Here is a 20,885-nt window from a genome sequence, read left to right as displayed (position 1 = left end):
TCCACACTAAAAGAAACAGTTCTCAACGTTGTTTGCATAGAGAATCTAACACATCTGAGCTTTCTATACTGCAGGAGGAGGTAAAGTGAATAAGCATGATGTTATACAAATCAATTATTCACAGCTGTTTATATTATAGTCAATATGCCTATAAACTAAGATGTGCTGTTCCTCTGGAAATCCATAGTTTCCAATCTTTTGAATGAGAAGTAGTATATACCTACTAATTACAGAAACTTCTACACAACAGCACTGCACTTCACTTTCAGGCTTAAACTAACACACTTGAATCCACTTTTTACTTCTAAGGTACTATTAGCTCCGCTAACAACCAAGACTACTAGTAGGGCAGCATATTTTGCTTTCTGCGTTCATACATACACAAAAAGTACTACTAATAAGTTTCAGTAAACTGTCTTTTTTTAAGACCCCTTTACATTTATCACAGTTGATGTTCATCTTACAGCTGACACAGAGCATCTACTGAAGACATTTGGGGCGCTCCACCATGTTAAGCCTCCCTACAAACTCAGACCAACCTCAAGCAATTAGTATTATCTTACAATCCAAACACAACATTACTATACACGGAAGAAAAACCAACACATTTCTACTGTAAAAATATATGCATATATTTTCAAATCGAAATACAACGCTGTGTTTAAAAGCTGTAATGCTGTATAATGTGTATGAGGCTCCACATGCAAAAAACACAGCTCTCTGTATTGTGTGGCACTGAGTTCACAGAAAGTGGCTTAGAAACAAACATTCCAGTGGGAGCTCATGTAAAAACCCTCAGAGCACATTGATAACGCACTTGAGAACACACAGCAGGACGGGCACACGATGGACTGCACTTGTACAATTATGTGGTGCAGTGAACAGCACTTACATCCCAAACTAAGTTTAAGCTACCTGAGTAAGAAGGAAAACTTTTAAAACATCTTTTCATTGCTTGTCCTAGGCTTAAACAGAAGCGTCTCCTGGTTTCTCATGTGTCTAATTGTGCAGCTGCTCCTCCCTCATGCACGAGGTCTCTGTGTAACTCAGAATCACAGAATGACCCGGGTTGGAAGGGACATCAAGGATCATGTAGTTCCAACCCCCCTGCCTGGCAGGGCCACCAAACATACACCTTTACTAGATCAGGTTGCCCAGGGCCCCGTCCAACCTTGTCTTGAACACCTCCAAGGACGGGGCATCCACAACCTCCCTGGGCAGCCTGTTCCAGGGCCTAACCACTCTCCTAGTGAAGAACTTCCCCCTAACATCCAACCTAAATCTTCCCTCTTTTAACTTAAAACCATTTCCCCTAGTCCTGCTATTATTATTACTCCACTAAAAGCATCCTGAACACACACCATTCTGAAGCCTCCAGCATTGAGGTTATGCTGTCACCTCCATTTATTCACAGAAACAGTGTGAGTTTATTCACAGAAACAGTGTCACATGGGAAGGCCAAAGGCACCCATTGCCCACCACCACAACAGGCCTTCACACCCCGCTCTGTGCCCTCACCACAGCCCAACTAGCTCTGGCGATGCCGTGTGAAGCAGCTGCCGGGCACACCATAACGAGGCTGGGAGCCTACAAGCCGCCCCTCTCCCCGTCCTTCCCTTCCTGAAGCAGGCTGCTCCCAGACCAGCCCCTTCACCGGGGACAGGACCACCGCGACCCTCAGGGCCCCAGCCTGGTGCGAGCTCCAAACCCAGCTACACAATCGAAGTGGAACTTCTCGCACCTCCTTCTTCCCGGCCATCCGCAGGTCTCCAGAAGTAGGAGACGACCTTGGAGATCAGGCCGAGCATCGCGCACAGCGGCACCACGCCGAGCACACCGCCCGCTACCGCTCCCACAGCCCTGCAGCGGCCCGCCGCGCCGCCGGCCAATCACGGCGCTGGCTCGGCGTCACGTGACGGACGATTCGGCCGTGGCCGCCGGCTGTGTGTGGGAGCGGGGCCGTGACTCCTCAGTGTGCTCGTGTTGTGCCTGAGGGTGATAGTAATAATAGTAATAGTCTCGTGTGGGTTGGAAGAGACCTTAGAGATCATCGAGTCCAACCCCCGGGATTCGAGCCTCTGGTGCTGCAGAGCGGCACTTCTACCACTTGTACCACAGGGGAGATTCGAACCCCGGGCCCTGGTGTTGTAAGGCGGCATTCCTACCACTTGCGCCACTGGGGCACACACACCGGGGTGTTAAGGCGGAGGCTGATGTGGGAGGGCACATGTATGCACGCAATTCCATGATGACTCTATGATTTCTGATCTGGAGCACAGGCCTTATGAGGAGCGGCTGAGGGAGCTGGGATTGTTCAGTCTGGAGAAGAGGAGGCTCAGGGGAGACCTTATTGCTCTCTATAACTTCCTGAATGGAGGTTGTAGTGAGCTGGGGGTTGGCCTCTCCTCTCATGTAATCAGTGATAGAACTAGAGGGAATGGTTTTAAGCTGCGCCAGGGGAGATTCAGGCTGGACATTAGGAAGTATTACTTCTTGGAAAGGGTGGTCAGGCATTGGAATGCACTGCCCAGGGAGGCGGTGGAGTCACCGACCATGGGAGTGTTCAAGAAACGTTTGGATGTTGTGATGAGGAATATGATTTAGCCGGGAAGTATTGGTAATGGTTGGACTAGATGATCTTGTAGGTCTTTTCCAACCTTGATAATTCTGTGATTCTGTGATTTCAATGAATCATGTTGTTGTTGAATTACTGTAATAACAGCACAAGCGTGTTTCAAAGCAATGGAAAGAACTTTAGAATGTTACACATTTTATAAGCAGCAAAACCAAAGAATTTGGTCTCCTTCCTTCTTACACCCCCCTTCAGATGCTGAAAGGCTGCTCTCATGTCTCCCTGCAGCCTTCAGGCTGAACAGCCCCATCTCTCTCAGCCTGTCCTCATAGGAAATGTGTTCCATCCCTTGGATCACTTCTGTGTCCCTCCTCTGGGCACACTCCAACAGGCCCATGTCTCTCCTGTATGGAGGACCCCACATCTGGATGCAGTTCTCCAGGTGAGGCTTCACCAGCACAGAGCAGAAGGGCAGGATCTGCTCCCTTGTTCTACTGTCCACACGCCTATTGCTGCAGCCCAGGATACCTTTGGCTTTCTGGGCTGTGAATGGATGTTGCCGGTCTGTTTGCCATCTCTCCTCTCACAGTGTGCTTTAGGTATTTGGTGTAAGCTCCTTTAAATTTAACAGAGGGCATTTTACAAGCGAGTTTCTGAGCTGGTGAGCTCAGCGTCCTGGTAGCATTGTCAGGAGCAGCAGCACAAGGCCACAGAGGGAGGGTCCAGGAGGTTTGGCAGTGTAGCCTGTGCCTCTATGGGAAACTGCTGTAAGGCTGTTTGCTATGGGAAGGTGGCGTGGTCTGTGAGCAGATTCCGGGGCGAGGGTAGCGGTTGTCTTCGGCAACCTTTTGTACTTGTACAGTTAGCTTAGCTCTGTTTAGGCAGGGAAGGGCTAGGAATGCACTGCAGGCTATGTGATGCTTTTTATAGAGCTCTGCACAGTTCCTAGACCAAGGAAATTCTGGCTGCCAGTAATTGCACATGGGTTCCCAAGCCTTGCTCTGCAGTAACTGGGGGGATGTGATGCTAACTGGAAGGAGGGACGTGTGAGTATGAGTGCCTGTAGTCACTGATCTCTTTAGAAGGCAATAAATTCCTGTCTGAAGATCCTTCCTGTGACTTTATTTACGAAAGCCTTCACAAGTTGTTTGTGCTGCTCAGCAATCTTACTGCAAGTTGGAAAAGGCAAGTATTTAACCTGGATGTCCTTTAGAATGTGAATGTGCTCTGTTTGTTCATTGCATCCATTTATTAGAAGCATATAATACTGCAGTAGCATGAAGTGGATAGTATATATACTGATCAGACTGGTTTCAATTAATGTGAAAGATCACAAATCTAAATAAAAATGTGTTGCAATGGGGGAGCTGTTTTGAAGCAACTGGGCCTGAACTTTGTTCTGTACCTGCCCCATTACATAAGCTGGGAAACCAAAGAATTTGAGGAATTGGTTCCAGAGAAACAAAGTACTTCAAAGAGCTGGTTTTAAGACCTGAAAATACCAAAGTAATGCAGATACTAACAGTGGCAAATGATCTAACGCTTGCTACAGCTGCTTTGGGTGTCTGAACCCTTTCAGTTGTCATTAGTAGCTGTTAAAGTAAGTTGTCCTTTGAAGCCTTTTAAAATTTGATATGATTATCATCTCTTGATATCATTTGACTCAACTTAGAATAAAAATACATAGTTTGTAAACCTTTTTGAGAAGTCTGTGATGTCCTACTGGAGTTGTTGCATCTTCTGCAGTCTTTGTGCAGGTTTCTTATGCACCTTTTAAAATTAGTAGGAATCTCTTCATACAAACACCTTTGTACATCACCTGGGGCTGTAAGGTCATTTGGGCTCTGACTGCCAGATCATGACTTGTGCATTTATGCACAAGTACCCAGGATTTTGTACAGAATCTGAAACACAATATAAAGGGAACTAAAATAAAGGACCCCCCCCCTCCCCCCCCTCCCCAGAGTCTGAGTAGAAGCTGAAGTCAGAAATTCTAGTGTTTTTGGTTGAGACAGATGAAAAATCTAGAGAGTATCATAAATCACACGCTGAACTTCCATGCAAAAAGTAAAGCAACAAATACAAGGACGTGTTCAGGAAAGGGTGAAGAAGGAATCACAGTGTAAGCAGATGAAATGCTGTAGTGCCCTGATTGAGAGAGATGGCCTTTGGGTTCCATTCTGGCTGGATTACTTGGAATTTTCAGCAAAGCTTTCTAGTGTTGTTATGTGCTGCTTTGTGCAGCGACATAAGAGTTTCTAAATTCATTTTTACTCAGTGAGATCAAATAAATATCTGAATAGTTCTCCATTTTCTCCCTATATTGACTTAAATGGTCAAAATGGAAAAAAAAACCATGATCTTATTTTATATCTGTACTAATTTGTGCTAAACTCTTGCTCCTAGAACCTAGTAGTATTTGAAAAGGATGTGAAGTCAGCATTATCCATTTTCCATTAAAACACAGCCTTTGAAAGGATGCAAGGAGTGGAAATACTTGCATAGCATGTCCCTCTTGGAGCAGAAGGAAAGGCTTAATTACTCACGACAGTTTTGTTAGGGTACAGGGTTTTTTTTCCCCTCTTTTCTAAAACACTATCCAGCTGTGTATCATGCGTGATTAATTTCCATGTTTCAGACTATTAAAACTGTACCTTTTAATATATATATATATATATTTTAATATTAGCTTTCATTTTGAGAAGAACAAAATCACAGTCAGCCCAAAATGAAAAGTAGGGGTGCTCTGAAGTTTTTTTTAGCATGCTTTAAAAAGGTGATGCTCTTGGCCAAAAGTGCTGAAAATCTAATTGTGTCTTCGTTACTTCATTAAAGTGTACACAAAAGCCCCTGTCAGTGCTGTAGTTGTCAAGATGCCAACATCTTCAAGATAAAAGCATTCTTTCTTTTTTTTCTTTTTCTTTTTTCTTTTTTTTTTTTTTTTCTTTTTTTAATTGCCTAATAAGCAGGAGGGGGATCCAGTGTTCACTGGCCATTGCATGCCTACTGGATTTTAAATACATTGTGTAGTCATCGTGGTCTAAGTATGAATGTCAGTATGATGCCAATGTGCAGGTTTTATCTGAATGGTCCAGAAAGCCAAGCTTAATAGAAAAAGATAAAGAGTTCTACAGTGATGATAAGGATCTCGATAAGTTTTTAACTTGTAACTTCCCAACTTTTTTTGATACTTGAATTTTTTACCAGTAGGTTATTCTAGAAGAACACTGTGTTATAAATAGCTTTTGCTCTTTTGAAACAAAGACTAGATTGTTGAATATCATTATCACGAGTTATGATAATAACTAAAACTGATAAACTACAAGGATGATTTAATTTAATATGCCAAGTAAATGGTAGTACAAAAAAAGCTGTTTGAAACTCTTTAAATTTGCTGGTGTGATTTGGAAGCAGCTCTTGACGTGTGTAGTGCGGTCATTTTCCAGTGTATTCTGTTAATTAAAATTCAAGAAGCATTTTCCTGTTCCCTGGCTTAACTCAAGTTTTTGCTGTGCTTTTGTTCCGTATCTGAATAGATGTTGTTGAAAGCCAAAGTGTAAGGGAGAACTTTTCAAAGACGGCATGACTCACTGAGTGGTGAGAAGATCACAAAGTGTACGGGCATCTACGTTCACGGGACTGTTTTAAACTGACAGTTAACTTTTCAGTCAGAGGTAAGCGTGAAGTTTTTTAACTGTAGAAAAATGTGCAGTAACTGTAATGTAAGGTACTCAAGGTATTGGAACGGATTGGCAAGCAGTGAGATGAACAGAACGGGGCTAAGCGAACAAGCAACATGGTTGCTATTGGATGAGTTAGAAAAAGATCGCTGTAGCTGAATTGCTGTGATTTTGTGAGCTCATTGGTGTCATGGTGAAGTCGGTCATTTCAGATGCCTGGTGAGTTTTAAAATCAAATGCAATTTAACATCTAAACATGTTTAAAAATGTTCATCTATACCACAGGGTTCTGGTTTGTTTTTTTCCAAATAAATAAAAAAAAGGAATGGTTTGGTGGTAGGGTTACCCTCAAATTATGCCTCTCCAAAAATATTTTTGAGATCTTACCATAAAAGTCTGTTGAGTTTGTGTGTAGAAACACAAACTTTCACTTTGTTGGTATTTAAACTGTACTGCAAACCATGGCTATACAGTGTAATTTAGTTACTTAGTGCAATTAGTTCCTATCAGGCATGCGTACTTCAAAATATAAATACAGCTCTGTACAAACTTTTACTTGTTTATTCTTCTTAAACAGAAAAAAGCCAAACTTATTTGGGTACTGATCCAAGTAGATGAAGAAACTAACTTAGATTTTGGATTTTTCTTTGTTCTCTGCATTGCCGTTATTATTTAGTTGCCTTTACAAAGTGTTATGACCAGGGAAGAAGGTTACCGAGAAGAATTCAGCTATGACAGAATGCCAACTTTGGAGCGGGGAAAGCAAGAGAATGGAAATTATATACCAGATATCAAATCCAGTGACCTTCAGCTATCAAAGAGGCTGCATCCTTGCTTTATTTACAGAACGTGGATCTTTTCTTTGCTGATGGGTGTAAGTACGTTACCAAGAGTAAAAATTAAACATCCTAGGGGGGGTTTCTCCAGTCTGTTTTGGTTCAGATCATTTGGGGAGTCATAATTATACAACTGATAGAAGTGAATAGAAATATTTGTATGGAAAGGAACAAAGCAAACTTAGAATGTAACATTTAATTGACTAATAATATTCTTTGGATCATTTTTCAGTAACTAAATACACTTCATGAAGGCTGATTTTTGTATCTAACATTAAATGGAGTAAGTTGTAGTTGTAACTTAATATCAACTTAATATTACTTGCCCTAATATCATTTTGGCACTAAGGATGTATGCAATATGTAGTTGTCAGATTTTACTTTATGTGTTCATAAAGTCATGGAGTTATTTGATAGGAGTCTAATGTAATGAGTAACATACTTATGTTTCTTTCATGAACATCACAGTGATGTGAATTTTTGTATCATTGGTAGGATCACTGGATACTGATCTTGCACAAGCATGACGTTACTCCATGCTCTGAGCCAAGATACTTACAGCTCATTATAGCAATTACAATTAAGTCTTTTTATTTCTGAGTTGGTATGTTTTGAAGAGTCATTTTTTTTTTAAGAGCTGAAATGTTTCACTGTTAATAGGGTAATTAACTGTGAATATTGGTAAAGCCAAACAGAGGATGCAAAGTACAGGCTTACTTAAGTTGTCTGAAACTATTTATTAATTTATTTATCTATCAATTAATTAATTAATTAATTAATTAATGTTGAACCCTGTGCGATTACCCTGTGATAATTTCCTTAGTTGCCTGCCAAGTCAGGACACAGTACCTGATTCAGACATGCTTGCGTGGTATTAAGTCTTGGTAACCAGTGAAACATATTCCTCAGAACTCAGCATGCTTAGATATTTTGCTTCAAAATCATTCACACAAAGACTACATTATTGTCCATCAATAGCTCAGTTTCAAAGGAATTACTGATTTTTATCTTTACAGTAGTTTTATTGTATTAATCTGTGTTATTTGTTGCTTTGCAGACTTGCCTCCTTATTACCTCTGGGTTTTCACTCTATCTGGGAAATATTTTCCCATCTGAAATGGATTATTTACGTTGTGCAGCAGGTTCAGTAAGCATTCTTAATTATTTGCTGCGGCTATTTGACAGCAAAACCAGTAGATTTTGTATATTTGTTTCCCTTTGTATTTAATCTTTTTTATTATTAATTTATTTCATGGAAAATTTAATTTTATGTAAGAGTTTATTAAGTTACTTTTCAGCCTATGACTAAGGAAATAGCCGTTTTCATAAATAGTGTTGTGCTGCCATTTTTGTTAACCAGCTTACCATGGGCAGCTATTAATTATCTGCATGAATGGTATTTCTCTGCTTTTGTTGAAGAAAATTTGCACTGTTGCATATTTGCAGAATTTCTCACCTAAATACTACTGGAATGTATTTCAAAGTATTACATTTTTCATTATACTTTGCCATAATACTCAAGAACTGTGGCAGACTGAAAAAGTTCTGTTTTATAATTGTTTTATTAATAATATATGAATATGAATCAACCATATCTGACATTTTTTCAAAATCCAGTAATTTTTACTGTGCATTTAGACCCTCATATATATCTTATACTGTTGTATATGATTGTCTTACTCTTTAGGTCTTTGCTTCTAAGATGAGTCTGATGTACTTGTTTTGTGACAGGATTCTGTCTTGTCATTACTGTTTTGCAACTTGACTTGCAGATTTATTTAAGTTAGGTGCAAGGCTAATGCTTTAAGTACCACGGGTTGTTCTGTTGGGGAGCTGTGCCTTATCCTTCTGCTAGAGGTATTAGAATAATTTTGAAGCGGTATTTGAAGTCAGTGTCTTTGCTAAACATTAGTTTAGCTTCTGAGATATATCTTTTTCTGCCTCTTTGAACTTTGTATTTACTGAACATTTCCAGCGATCTCATAGATACAGAAGGTTAAGTGACAGATCACTTTCATGTTGTGTTTGAATGGCTTGCTGTCATTGAAGACATTGGGTGTCTCTATGTAGGCACTGTATTTCAGTTCCTCCTGCAGATAATGGAGGCAGTGTAGTTGGGAGAGTCTACAGAGCTGTATATTCTACTGACTATTAAATGTCTATCTTAGGAAAAGCAGAATTGCTCTCTAGAATGTATTGACCATCTTGACTAGGGGTAGAAATCAGTTGCCTAAACTCAGTCACATTGTGTTCTAGAGACTAGGGTGTGCAGGATATAACTGTTTCTGTTTGTGATGTTAAAGATAGGTCAGTTAGGTGTTAAGGAAGTGCTGCCAAGAATTTTTAATTTCCATATTAATCTAATTATAGAGGTTCCATTGTTAAGCCGTCAGTGCTCAGACTTGTGAAAAGATAATTAGTGAAGGAATGCAACATTTGTTACATGATTCATCATTAAATGTGAAAATCTTATCCATAATTTTAGCTTAGTATTTTTTACTTATGAATATATTTTACTTATGAATATATTGTACAGTTACATATATCTGGAAAACAGACTTTGATCTGTAATAGTGTGGTGAGGAACAATTATGGGCTTGAGAAATTACTTTGTGAAACTTCCTTTTTGTGTGATTTTTCCATTTTGCTCTGCTCTTACGTAGTGAAATTTTCCTAGTGAAACTATCAGAGGTTCTAGGCATGATTCTTAAACTGTAATTTCTCAGCAGATTGGTTTTTACCAAGTTTTTCAGAAGAGTATGGCTGAGATTTTAAGCAACCATTACATTGTCATTTTAAAAGTATATGGAGGCCCACTGCAGGAGTAACTGTGTTTTTCTTTTCCTTCTTAAATATCTGATGGCTTCTAGAGTTAATTTAGCTAACAGAGGCACAGAATGATGCATGAGGTTTTCATGCATTCCTTTACGCATCACATTGTGCTGGGTAGCTAGACAAGAGTGAGGGGTATTACCAGTTGTAATTAATGAGCCCAGGGAAAGAGGGTGGTCTTTTCTTAGTGTTTTTATTTTCAGTTTGTCCAATTATTAATTGTAATAGTAATATTAAATCTGACTCAAAAATACATATTAAAAATATATTTAATAATCTTTGTGCAGAATATCCCACTAGTTTTCTCTCTTAATTTTCCCAGTGTATTCCTTCAGCAGTTGTGAGCTTTGCTATAGCAAGGAATAAAATTAATGTGGTAAGTGTAAGAGTTTTTTGGCAATTATATCAATTGCATCTTTTTTTTTAATCTCTGTTGTAAGATGAGAGTAAAACCTATTCTGAAACTTGTTTTACAGATACCCAATTTTCAGATTCTGTTTGTCTCTACATTTGCTGTTACAACAACATGTTTAATTTGGTTTGGATGCAAACTTGTCCTGAATCCATCAGCTATAAATGTAAGTTAATAGAATAATTGCTAATTAATGCAGCATTTATCTTTGCTTTACCAAAGAAAACACACAAAAACAAAAAGGAATGACACGGTTCTCAGTCTGCATAACTTTACTTTTTGGAGTAAGACAGGACCTGAAAAATTAAAATCAGAGATGAAACCTCATGAATAAAAGATACAGCAAACTTACTGGAGATCAGTATGAAGATGGAATTCCTGTATTATATTTTAAGTTCATGAGTATGAATGAGATGTTGAAAGGCGCTCCAGTTTTACCAACTGTAAAGATATTACTTGCTAAAGAGCTAGCTATGCTATCTCAATAATGTCTGTTTAGCTCCATATTTCACAGATGCTGAACTTGTAAATTAATTGTATTTGCTTCATCTTAGAAAATTCAGTATATGGATTGGGCCAATAAGTAAAAAACCTGCTTTTTAAATGACAGAACAAAGTCCAGGTTCAACTTTCTGTACCTGACTTTCAGAAATGGAGTACTGAGGTCAATGGGAGCTGTGGAGATTTAACACACTGGACAGTCCAGTCAGGTGAACTGGTACTGACTTTAGATAATAGGCAGTTTGTGCCTGTGTTTGATGAGATGACATCATGCCCCTCTGGGTTTCTGCATATCTATGGACAGTTTACATCAGTCAGTTCTTCACATGTTAGTTTTTTGCTAGAGTAGCAGTTACCTCATGCATTCCCTCACCACCTTCCAAGCAGGGGGCACAGGGGCCTTTATCCCTTTTACATTCCTTTCCTGGTAAAGCATACAGATATTAGAAAATAGTCTAATTATTTTGGGAGGGAGCAAAAGTATGACTTAATACTAGTGAGTTCTTACACATTCCCTTCCACTAGTTTGTGGACAGGATAGCAACCCCATCAAGACAGTGGACTTCTGTGTCTGCACAGGAAGTATAAGTCCAAGGGACTCATTTTGCTCCATTATCATTCATGCGTGTTCTTTATGTATGTATTTCAAATGGCCCTACCGGCCAGTAGAATTGAACCCCAGCCTTAGTGGCTGGCTGAGACGACTTCTGCTGTCTGTAAAGACTATATTACCACCTGCAGTACTGGAAGCTTGGATAATGTGGGTGCATGGAGTTACTAGCGTGTAGGTGCTTGATTTGGTTGCCTCAGCAGAAGTGTGTGCCCCAGTGTACACTGGCTCACTTTGTTTTACTGTAGTTATTGATCTAGGAAGGCATCAGTCTCCTCTGGGTCCTCTGTCACTGTTTGTCAGGCCTGTGCAGATGGTTTGGAACATCTGTAAGATTCTATGATTCTGTGTGTGTGTTTAAACAGCTGTGTTGAACTTTAAATGATTTAATTTTGAATTCTCTGTTTCTGTGGTTTCAACAATCTACATTTTTAATACCTGTTGCGTGTTCAGAGTGAATGTGGTTAAGGCTGTGTTGATCCAATATTTTCTTCCCACAGAAAAGGATTAAGGGCATAATTTACATGATTCTTTGTAAACAGCGGTAGTTACAGTGAGAATTTTCTTGTATGCTTAGAAATCTAACACTGAATTCCCATTGTTAGCAATGGTTTTAAAAAGTGTTTACTTCCAGATTTAGCAGTATTTCTATTAAAAAAAAAATACAAAAAGTAAAATACCTGAACTCCAGAACTGTAGTTGTTTTTACTTTGGTCTGGTGGTGTTGAACTAGTTTTTGTTAGTGGAATGCTCTATCTGATATTCTAGGCAATCACATCAGAAAAAATACTGGAAAGTATTTAAAAAAAACAAACCCACACCTGATTTATTTACTACTTTTCTTTAATTTCCATTACTTCCTTCTTAGAGCTAGCACTAAATGAACTAGTCTGTCCCTGTAATTATGGTGCTTCCAGACCCAAACTTTAAGATCTGCTTGATGCTGCACTGTACAATGTGGCCTTGTCAGCATATCTTGGTACCAGTGTTACATGTCAAAACATTGTCGTTTACAGGCTGGATTCAATACCCTAAAAAAGGCCTTTAAAATCTGCCACCTATGATCTTTTTCAAAATAAATAAATATACATGTATATTATGAAAGGTAAATGTTGTAGAAAAACTTAGATTTGATCATCCCATAAATTGGTCTGCCGTGAAGAAGCGCTGTAGTTCACTGAACGTAGTAATATGGTTGTATAGATTTTTAATGGAGTTAGTTCTCCTTAAACGTTTGGTGCCTTGCCCAATGGCCACACCCAGCCACCAGATATTTTTGGGCTGCCACTGGAAAAGAACATAGTGCTTCTGAAGAGTTACAGAGGGAGATTTACTCTGCCTAACTCACATGCCTCTAGAAGATTATTAAACCCACATACAGTTGATATTGTCTCATGAAAAGAGGTAGATAAGGAACCAAAATAAAATACTGAGTATTCCATTTGGTGTATTCCTGTCTTGAAGAACAACGGCAGAAGGAATGGCAGCATATGTAATTTTACATGGTAATGTAGTTTGTTAGACCTGCAAGAGTTGCAAAATTGCATCTACTAGCACTGGGTAGAACACAGAGCTAGGATTCTTGGCGCAGTTCTTTGGAATGTGTTTTCATTCAGCATTAGGCATTGTATCAGACAATCTGCATTGCAGTGTAGAGTTTGGAAGCCTGTGGCCCTCTTTCTCTCCCAGTGGATTTCCTTTGACCCCCTGGGCTAGTCATACTCCTCCTTGTTTGTCTTTCTGTTTCTGTGAGTTTATGACTTGCTCATGTTCTTATGCTCTATGAGTTTATGATTTGCTGCAGTCTTCTGGTTTCATATGGGAGGTCCTGCAAAATGCAACAGTACCCAGTACATCCCCCTTGTCATTATTGGAAGAAGATAGTGTTCTTCAGGCAGATTGTTTCCATAATTGAAATAAATGTCTCTTTCTCAGATTAGGTATTCTCAGTATTATGCAGACAACTAAGTGTTCTAGAAATTCATCAGAAATAAAAAGTTTTTAAAGTACCTTATCAACAGATACATCTAAGTGTCACAGAATGTAGATAGTTGGATCCTGCCCCTCATGTTAATTTTAATGTTAAAGATGTAACTTATTTATCTCTGGAATTCCACTGGCAGATAAATTTCAACTTGATTCTACTTATTCTGCTGGAAATCTTCATGGCAACTACTGTGATCATTTCAGCTAGATCTACTGAAGACTGCTGTATGAGAAAGAAAGTAGGTATCCTTATATTAGAGTTGATTGGTTTTTGATGTTTTTCTAAGTAACTTTAAAAAAAGTGTTGGATTTTTTCCTATATTATTATACCTGGACAATGAATTCAGGTTTTTCTTTAAGTGCTTTTCCAAATCACACCCGTTCCTGTGTTACTTCTTTTACCTATTACTGAAGCCATTTCATGTTCTGGTGGAAGTGTTGTTTGCTAGACAAAGTCATACTGTAAACTGTCTTCCTTCAGTTACCGTGTCAGCAAAATCAGAAGGATTTACTTCAGATTTTCAGAAATCTTTCAGGCTTTGAAAGGCTATGGTAGAAAGTAGAGAAGAGAGATGCCTGTATTTCACTGTTGAGGGGTGCTTGAGGGGCTCGTCTGGGACTACCTTGCTTATTTTCACAGTGATTGATGCAGTCTTGCAGTCTGACATTCTCAGTTATTACTGGGTGTTGCTTTTGGTTCTGATGTGTCAACCAGATGTTACCTGCCACCTGTAACAGGATCTGTAACAAGTTCTACAAAATGTAAAAATAAATGTATTACTTGAATATTTTTTCAGTCGTGATTTTTATTTTCTTCTAGAATACCACGTATGATAGTACCGTTATTTTGAGTAATGTCAGCTTTCCTACCCGAATTCTGAAGTCATACTCAGTAAGTACTCATTTTGTGTCTGTATATCTGTATACCTATTCCTGCATCATCCTAAGTGCCAAACTCCTTTAAAGTTAGGAACAGATTAATGTAGGTAAGCAATGAAATAATTAAAATCAGAAATACAAGATGGATCCTAAAATGCATCCTAACTGAATATTGTGAGATAAATAACTGCCACGTACAATGGGAAAAAATTACTTAATGACTTAAGCATAAATACTGTAAACTGTTGTTTAGTGGAGCTAATAAATGAGAGTATAAGCATGCATAATGAAGCTGAACTTGCTTTCATTTAGGCCAGCTGGAGTTTTGCCATATTTTCCATCTGCAGAACATTGACTTTTTGTGTATCTAATAGCATAAATGCTTTTTTTCCCCCCTCCTTCCAGTGATTTCTTTTCCACAGGCAAATAGGAATTTTGTTTTTAAAATGTACTATTTATAACTTGTGTGCTCTACTTTGTTTTAGGTAATTGAAGTGATCATTGGAATTTCATCAGTATTTGGTGGCATAATTGCTTTAAATATGGATGTTCTAGTCTCAGGTCCATATCTTTCAGTAACATTCTTTTGGATCTTGGTTGCTGTAAGTAGTTCAAAATAAATGCTCTCTTTTAAAATACCATATTTGATTTTTCTTTTTCTTTTTCACTGTACTGTAATGTTTATTTGACCCAGACATTAATTGGAAATTGCTGCATTCGAAATAACTACTTCAGTATATCTAGTCTATTATGTAATGATTGTTCTATTTTGATTTACAAGACTTTAGTCCTTAAACATACTGTGATATGTTTTCAGTCACCAGTAACATGGAAGTGAGTAATAAAACAAGGGTTTTAGAGATATTATAAGTGTTTCTCGGAACAATTCCTAGCTTTTAGAGTATTTCAGCCTGCAAAGTAAAAACCTGAGTTGAAGTTTAGTGTGGTAGATTCCTTAGGATATCACCTTTAGTTCATTAGAATTAACTGCTTTAAAGCCTGAATCTGTGGTTGTTAATGGTAGTCACTAATAACAGCCTGCACCTATAAACAGTACACTTGTAAAGGATGTAGTGTTACTCTACTTGCCACAACCTGAACAAGCTGAGAAAGATGACTATGAATTTATATATGGCTCCTATGTCTGGAAAATCCCTCTCTGGAAATGGAAAAAAAAATTGTAAACAACTTATTCAGCATGCAGAACTCACAAAGTTCTGTGGGATTCATTAGATTTTAAGGCAGAAGCATCAAGTTTTGTGTTTAATATTTCATTATGTGTCGGTTTAATGCTTGACACTCATTTAAATGTAAGCTAAATGGAGATTAGTTTTATCTCTGTTTCATTAATTGATGCACAGCACTGTCATTAAAATACATATGTTTCATGTCTTTATTAAATTTAGGATATGATCTGTGATTAGTGGGAATCACTCTTACACAGTTGTAAGTTGTGTAACTGTAAATCCTTATTTTGTTACACTTTCTTGTATTCTATTTAGTGCTTTCCTAGTGCTATTGCAAGTCATGTGGCTGCTGAATATCCAAGTAAATGTCTGGTAAGTGTGTAAAGTGCCTGAATTTTGCCATTAGAGTGTAATAATGCTCATATTTGCCTGGTTGTTTGTAGTTACTTCTACAAGTGTAACAGATGTACTGTATAACAAGAGTATTGATTTTTCTGAAAAGAAGTCCAGTCCATGAAATTCTAAGAACTGGTGGGTTTTGTTTGTTTGTTTTTTTGGTTTGTTTTTACTGGTTTCTTAGAAATGAATGTTGCTTTATGGAAAAGAAATGCCTTATATGGTACATGGATAAACGCTTTTATGCTTCTGAGCTCCATTCCGTTATCCTTCCATTATGTACTGTGCTTTCTGAAGGAAGAAAATTAGGGATGCAGCCCATATATGATCTAGAACCTGTTATAGACAAATTCCTGATCTATTTAACTAACAAGAAAACTGAAGGACTTTGTATAAAGTTCATTTATTCCCTGAGTGTCCCAGATGTGCAGTTAAGTCCCCTTAAAACATCTGCTCTAAGTTACAGTCATTCAACCATACTTAAGTCAGTAATAATGCATGACCACAACAGAAGTCGGAATTTGATCCTTTAGGATGATATTTGAATGAAAACTAAGCTGCTATTTTGTTGTAATAAACTTGCCTCAAAGCTCTCAACTTGATTTGAGTGGTTGTTTTAGATTTTAAGTCTGCAATATCTGCTGTTAATTCTCAGTATTTCATGCATACTGAAAAAGAAATGATACTTTGTTTCTAGCTTTTAAAATTTGGTATTGTTTCCTCTGTCTGCATTTGAAAGACACTTTAAAAATTAGACGGAAGTTCTGTCACACTTCTTAAAAGAAAAATGAATTATAAAACAGGAGCGTTTTGGCTAGTAAACTTAGTCAAAGCTTGCTTCTGTATCTCCATACAGCATGAATGGCTGTTAAGATTTATCTTGTGTGTGTAGTCTTACACTTCTGTTATGTTTGCTTAAAGAGGTACAGCTCACAAATAGCATTTTTACTTGTTTTTTTCCCCATTTAATATTTATAATCTTATTTTATTTAGGTTGAGGTCCTGATTGCCATTAGTAGTGTCACATCCCCATTGTTGTTCACAGCTTCTGGATATTTATCCTTCAGTATCATGCAAGTTGTTGACATCTTTAAAAATTATCCACCTGCTGTTAAAGTATGTATTTTTATGTAATTGGAAAATTAACACCTACCTATTAAAGCAGCAACAGAAGAATGAAGGTATCTATGTCTCTATTTTTAGCAGTCTTATGATGTACTACTGTTGCTTCTGATGTTGATGCTGCTAATTCAGGCATGCCTTACTATTGGAACTGTAATACAGTGTGTAAATTACAAGACAAAAATGAAACTGCAGGATTCGTCCTGGACAGAGTCGCAGGTTAAAAAACAGGAGTACAGAACAACAGAGGTATGTATTTATAACTACAATGAATTTGAAAAAAGTAGCACGAATTTGTAGCAAAAATGATAGGCCTTGCATGACCATGTTCTGATAATGAGATATCAGTGAAATTAAATGTTTTAAACGCATGCAGAAGTTTTGGACCATGAAATGAGTTGTCAGTGTAGTTGTGTCTTATCAAGGGCTGTGAATTTCCAAGGGAGTGAATTTGCTAAGCTGAGTTAGTTCTAAGTTCCCTAAACTGCAAATGGGAAGTGTTAGGTACACTGAGCATAGAATCAACACTTGGAAAGCTGCGTGAGTCGCTACCTGTGCTGGTCAGTTTGAACTAGTGAACAGAGGAGATTGTCTGGAATTCCAGGGCTCTCCATGTCCTAAGTATTATACTAAAGTTGGTAATGAAGATCAAAATAGACATCCTCTGTTTCCTTCCTGCACTTAAATGTTCAAGCCATCCTTTCAGTTACAGAAACAGTAAATACTTTCATAGAGCATGGTGATGCTAGTATTGCTGGTACCACTTTCCATGTAGCTTGAGTGCTTGCCAGGGACTGGTGGAATCCAGATATGTCAGTATGCACAGATTAACTTCATGCATCTTCCAGTGCAGCACAGCACATTTAACCTGTAGGCTTCCCTCATCTCTTCTGAACAAAGTGCTATTTTAAGGAAGAGAGAAGAGTAAATTGTGTTAACTGGATGGTTTCTGTGTGGCCCAGCACTGGAAAGGTTGAATGCTGGATTCGGTCCTCGCTCTAAAAGGAGCACCCACAATGAAATAGCACTGGATAAAATGTGTGGGAAATACACAGTACACAGCAATAGTACAGCTGCTACACAACTGGTGATAGAAATTGGAAGCTGTGGATTTAAGTGCTCTTCAGGCTGCTGAAGACATTCAGTGGAAGTCACTGATCATTTGGATCTGTGACCTGAGAGTTATGTTCTGTATAAAAGATGGAACTCAGCAACATTTCCACAGCTGCAGGTTACATTTTTGAGCATAGGTGATGGCATGGCTACACCATTCTCTTCTGAGGATTATCTAGGTGTCTGTTAAATGCAAAAAAAAAAAAAAAAAAGGAATTTTCCTAGAAAAGCAACACCTTATTTACCCTGTAGTGTTTAAACACAGGAATAATGTTACAGGTGGAGGTGGAGGTCTCTGTGGCTTTTGTGTAGTCTGCATTCTTAGGCAAGATCGTAGTTTACTTGCATGTGTATAGATGAATCTTGCTTCAGTTGCTCTGTTGGGACTACTACTAGTTACTATTTTGGGCTCAGAGATTTAGGTGGTAGAGCTTTTAAGTAATTTTTTGACAAAAATTGACAAGATGGCTGAAGTTATGTGCTTAAAGTAGGAATTTGTCCAAATTTCATTGGCCCAAATGTTTAAGTACAACACAGTTTACATTATTATATTTGTCTGTTGTAAATATGTACTATGCAGTATACAAAGCTTTACAGTTTATAGCATATACAGTATTCAGACTGCAACTACTCGTGTTTATGATCTCCCAGATTGTCTCAAGTTTACTTGCTTAAAATTCTGCTTTTAACCGAAGCATTGTTTTGTGTTTCCGTTTGTTTGAAATTTGTTTACTTTCAGGTTTCCAATAATACCTTAAAGGATTTTGACAAAGACAAAGCCTGGAAAGCAGTTGTGGTGCAGATGGCTCAGTAGTTTGGATTCTGCAAATACAGCCGCAATCCAATCCAATAAATCTACTGTTTGAATTAAGGCTTAAATCTTTTCAATTTATAAACAGCAACATAGTTACAGCGTTAGGAGCCAATAAATAACACAATCAATATTGCTTTTCTAATCATTTTGAGATACGTCGATAACATTCTTAACAAATCTGTCTTTTCTGTTGGCATCTGCCTCTTAGTCTTCCTTTTAAAGACATCACTGGGGAAAAAAGCAATGACTCACATGCTGATAGCAAAATAAAATATGACCGTAGGCTTCATGTGTTTGCAAGAGATTGTAATAACTGCAGTTATGCAGTCAGGGTAACTGATAAATGCTTTTGTAAAGTTATGTATACGAATTATAATTGTTATTTCTGCTTATACTTCACTTTTGTAGGAGTTGTAAAGTTCTTTTTCGTTTCATTGCTTTTATATAAATAAAAGTCTTTGTTATCTCAAGGATATGAAATCTCAGATATTGATTGATGACTGGATGAAGACAGTTCATGAATCACTGTAAAGTGAAAGCAGAGAATGTATTTAGAATAGTTTGAATGCATCTCAGCGGTTGGCTTTCTTGTATGTGGTAATATGCTTGACTTGGTTAAAGTGAATCTGTATCTAAAAGAGGTATCTTTTTTGTGAAGTGATGGCTTTGGTTATGCAGAAGGTAAGATTTAATTAGATCTTCTGTTACTGAGCACTGATGGAGGAGAAATCACTAGTAAGTGACACATGCTTACGGAACCCGCTTTCTTCAGAAGGCCCTACTTACAAGGCACTGAGTTTCTTTAGTCTCTTTTTGCATCATATGATTTGAGAATCTCTTTGAAATGGTAAGAATCTTTTAAGCTACTATTGATTTGGTGTGTGCTTTCAGGAATGACCAGGAAAAGCCTAGTTATTACAGAGTGAAATAGTTTGTTTACCTTTCTGTGTATAGCTCCATCAAGAATGTGGATTCAGTCTTGGCAGGAAGGAAATAGCTGCTCGGGAGATAACTTTACAATAAGGAGAAAGCCCTGGTATAACTTAAGGATTGGTTCTTGTGGAAATAAGGTTCAGTGGAAATAAGATCAGTGTCTTCTGGGCATATTCCAGACATGATGCGACACACCGCAGTTAAAAGCTACCTGCAGTTTTTAAGATTACAGAAGCAAAGATGGAGGAAGATTGAAAGTGCATTTGAGAGGCTTAATATATGCCCTAAACAACACACAGGTGCAGGCCTGTGCTGCTGCCTTGTCGCATTTAAGCCTGGGCAGAAACCTACAGCTGGACGTAAGTCCAAGGGACAAGAGTTATCGCCCCCTCTAGCGTCAGCTTGGTGACACAGCACTGTGCCGTGTTGCAGAGGTCCTGCTGGGAGAGTCTTGCTGGAACCAGAACTCAATGGAATGAATGGTCGCTATGTACAGCTGCTTAGCTTACCAGGAATTAACGTCATGGTTTGAAAGAAGTAGTCCTAGCTAAAATAAATTTGGCTGAGGCGCTTAACTTCTTAGATCCTCCCTCATGCTAGCAGTGACTGGTATCTGACTAAACCTGCAGAAATTTATCAATTAAGGAAAACAAACCAAAAAAGGAATACTTTCCTGCTGTTTTAGTCAGCCAGCTTAGGATACTGAAAAACTCAGAGGCCCTCTTCCAAACTTTGAATATGAATTCAGTGCAGGAAGATGACCAGAATGTTTGTTTTCAGTTCCTCTTTTCTCTTCCCCTGTCACATTTCTTACCTGTGGTTTGCATAGTCATGTGCGCCATCTTGTTTCCATCCCCTGTTCCAAAAGTCAGACTCGTATGTGATCCATACCAGGAACTGAAAATTATGGCCGACCAATATAATTTGTCTTGGTAGACCACTATCAACAGAGTTGAATGTGTTCTCCAAGTAGAAAACGGCATGGTTTGTGATCTGCGTTTTGTGTTTCTGA

General features: G+C 38.2%; 2 protein-coding genes across 13 annotated transcripts in view; one reads left to right on the top strand and one right to left on the bottom strand.

Moving 5' to 3' along the window:
* The window catches only part of MOV10L1 (Mov10 like RNA helicase 1), a 32,330-nt gene extending 30,488 nt beyond the window's left edge, over positions 1-1,842 (bottom strand). For all 3 annotated transcript variants that reach the window (XM_015852378.3, XM_015852386.3, XM_085518522.1), the window contains exon 1: positions 1,742-1,842. In XM_015852378.3, the coding sequence (XP_015707864.2) occupies positions 1,742-1,808 (67 nt within the window). In that variant the 5' untranslated portion in view covers positions 1,809-1,842. The remainder of the gene's footprint in view (positions 1-1,741) is intronic.
* Positions 1,843-6,145: 4,303 nt separating this feature from the next.
* MLC1 (modulator of VRAC current 1) lies at positions 6,146-19,413 on the top strand. Of its 10 annotated transcripts, none has more exons than XM_085518332.1 (12): positions 6,146-6,246; positions 6,929-7,126; positions 8,146-8,230; positions 10,243-10,296; positions 10,397-10,498; positions 13,567-13,668; positions 14,250-14,321; positions 14,794-14,910; positions 15,811-15,867; positions 16,885-17,007; positions 17,095-17,262; positions 18,866-19,413. In XM_085518332.1, the coding sequence occupies exons 6-12, from the start codon at positions 13,609-13,611 to the stop codon at positions 18,938-18,940; spliced, it is 672 nt and encodes a 223-aa protein (XP_085374458.1). In that variant the 5' UTR covers positions 6,146-6,246; positions 6,929-7,126; positions 8,146-8,230; positions 10,243-10,296; positions 10,397-10,498; positions 13,567-13,608; the 3' UTR covers positions 18,941-19,413. The 10 variants fall into 10 exon arrangements, with proteins under 10 accessions (XP_085374458.1, XP_085374141.1, XP_015707837.2 ...); XM_085518015.1 differs by having other exon boundaries at positions 8,146-8,235; positions 17,098-17,262; XM_015852351.3 differs by having other exon boundaries at positions 8,146-8,235.
* Positions 19,414-20,885: the final 1,472 nt, after the last annotated feature.

Source organism: Coturnix japonica, chromosome 1 (genome assembly GCF_054131305.1).
Source record: "Coturnix japonica strain WE chromosome 1, WE-NBRP24, whole genome shotgun sequence".
NCBI classification, from domain to species: domain Eukaryota; kingdom Metazoa; phylum Chordata; class Aves; order Galliformes; family Phasianidae; genus Coturnix; species Coturnix japonica.
The sequence above is the reverse complement of the archived record's forward strand: the minus strand, read 5'-3'. Positions and strand labels throughout refer to the sequence as shown.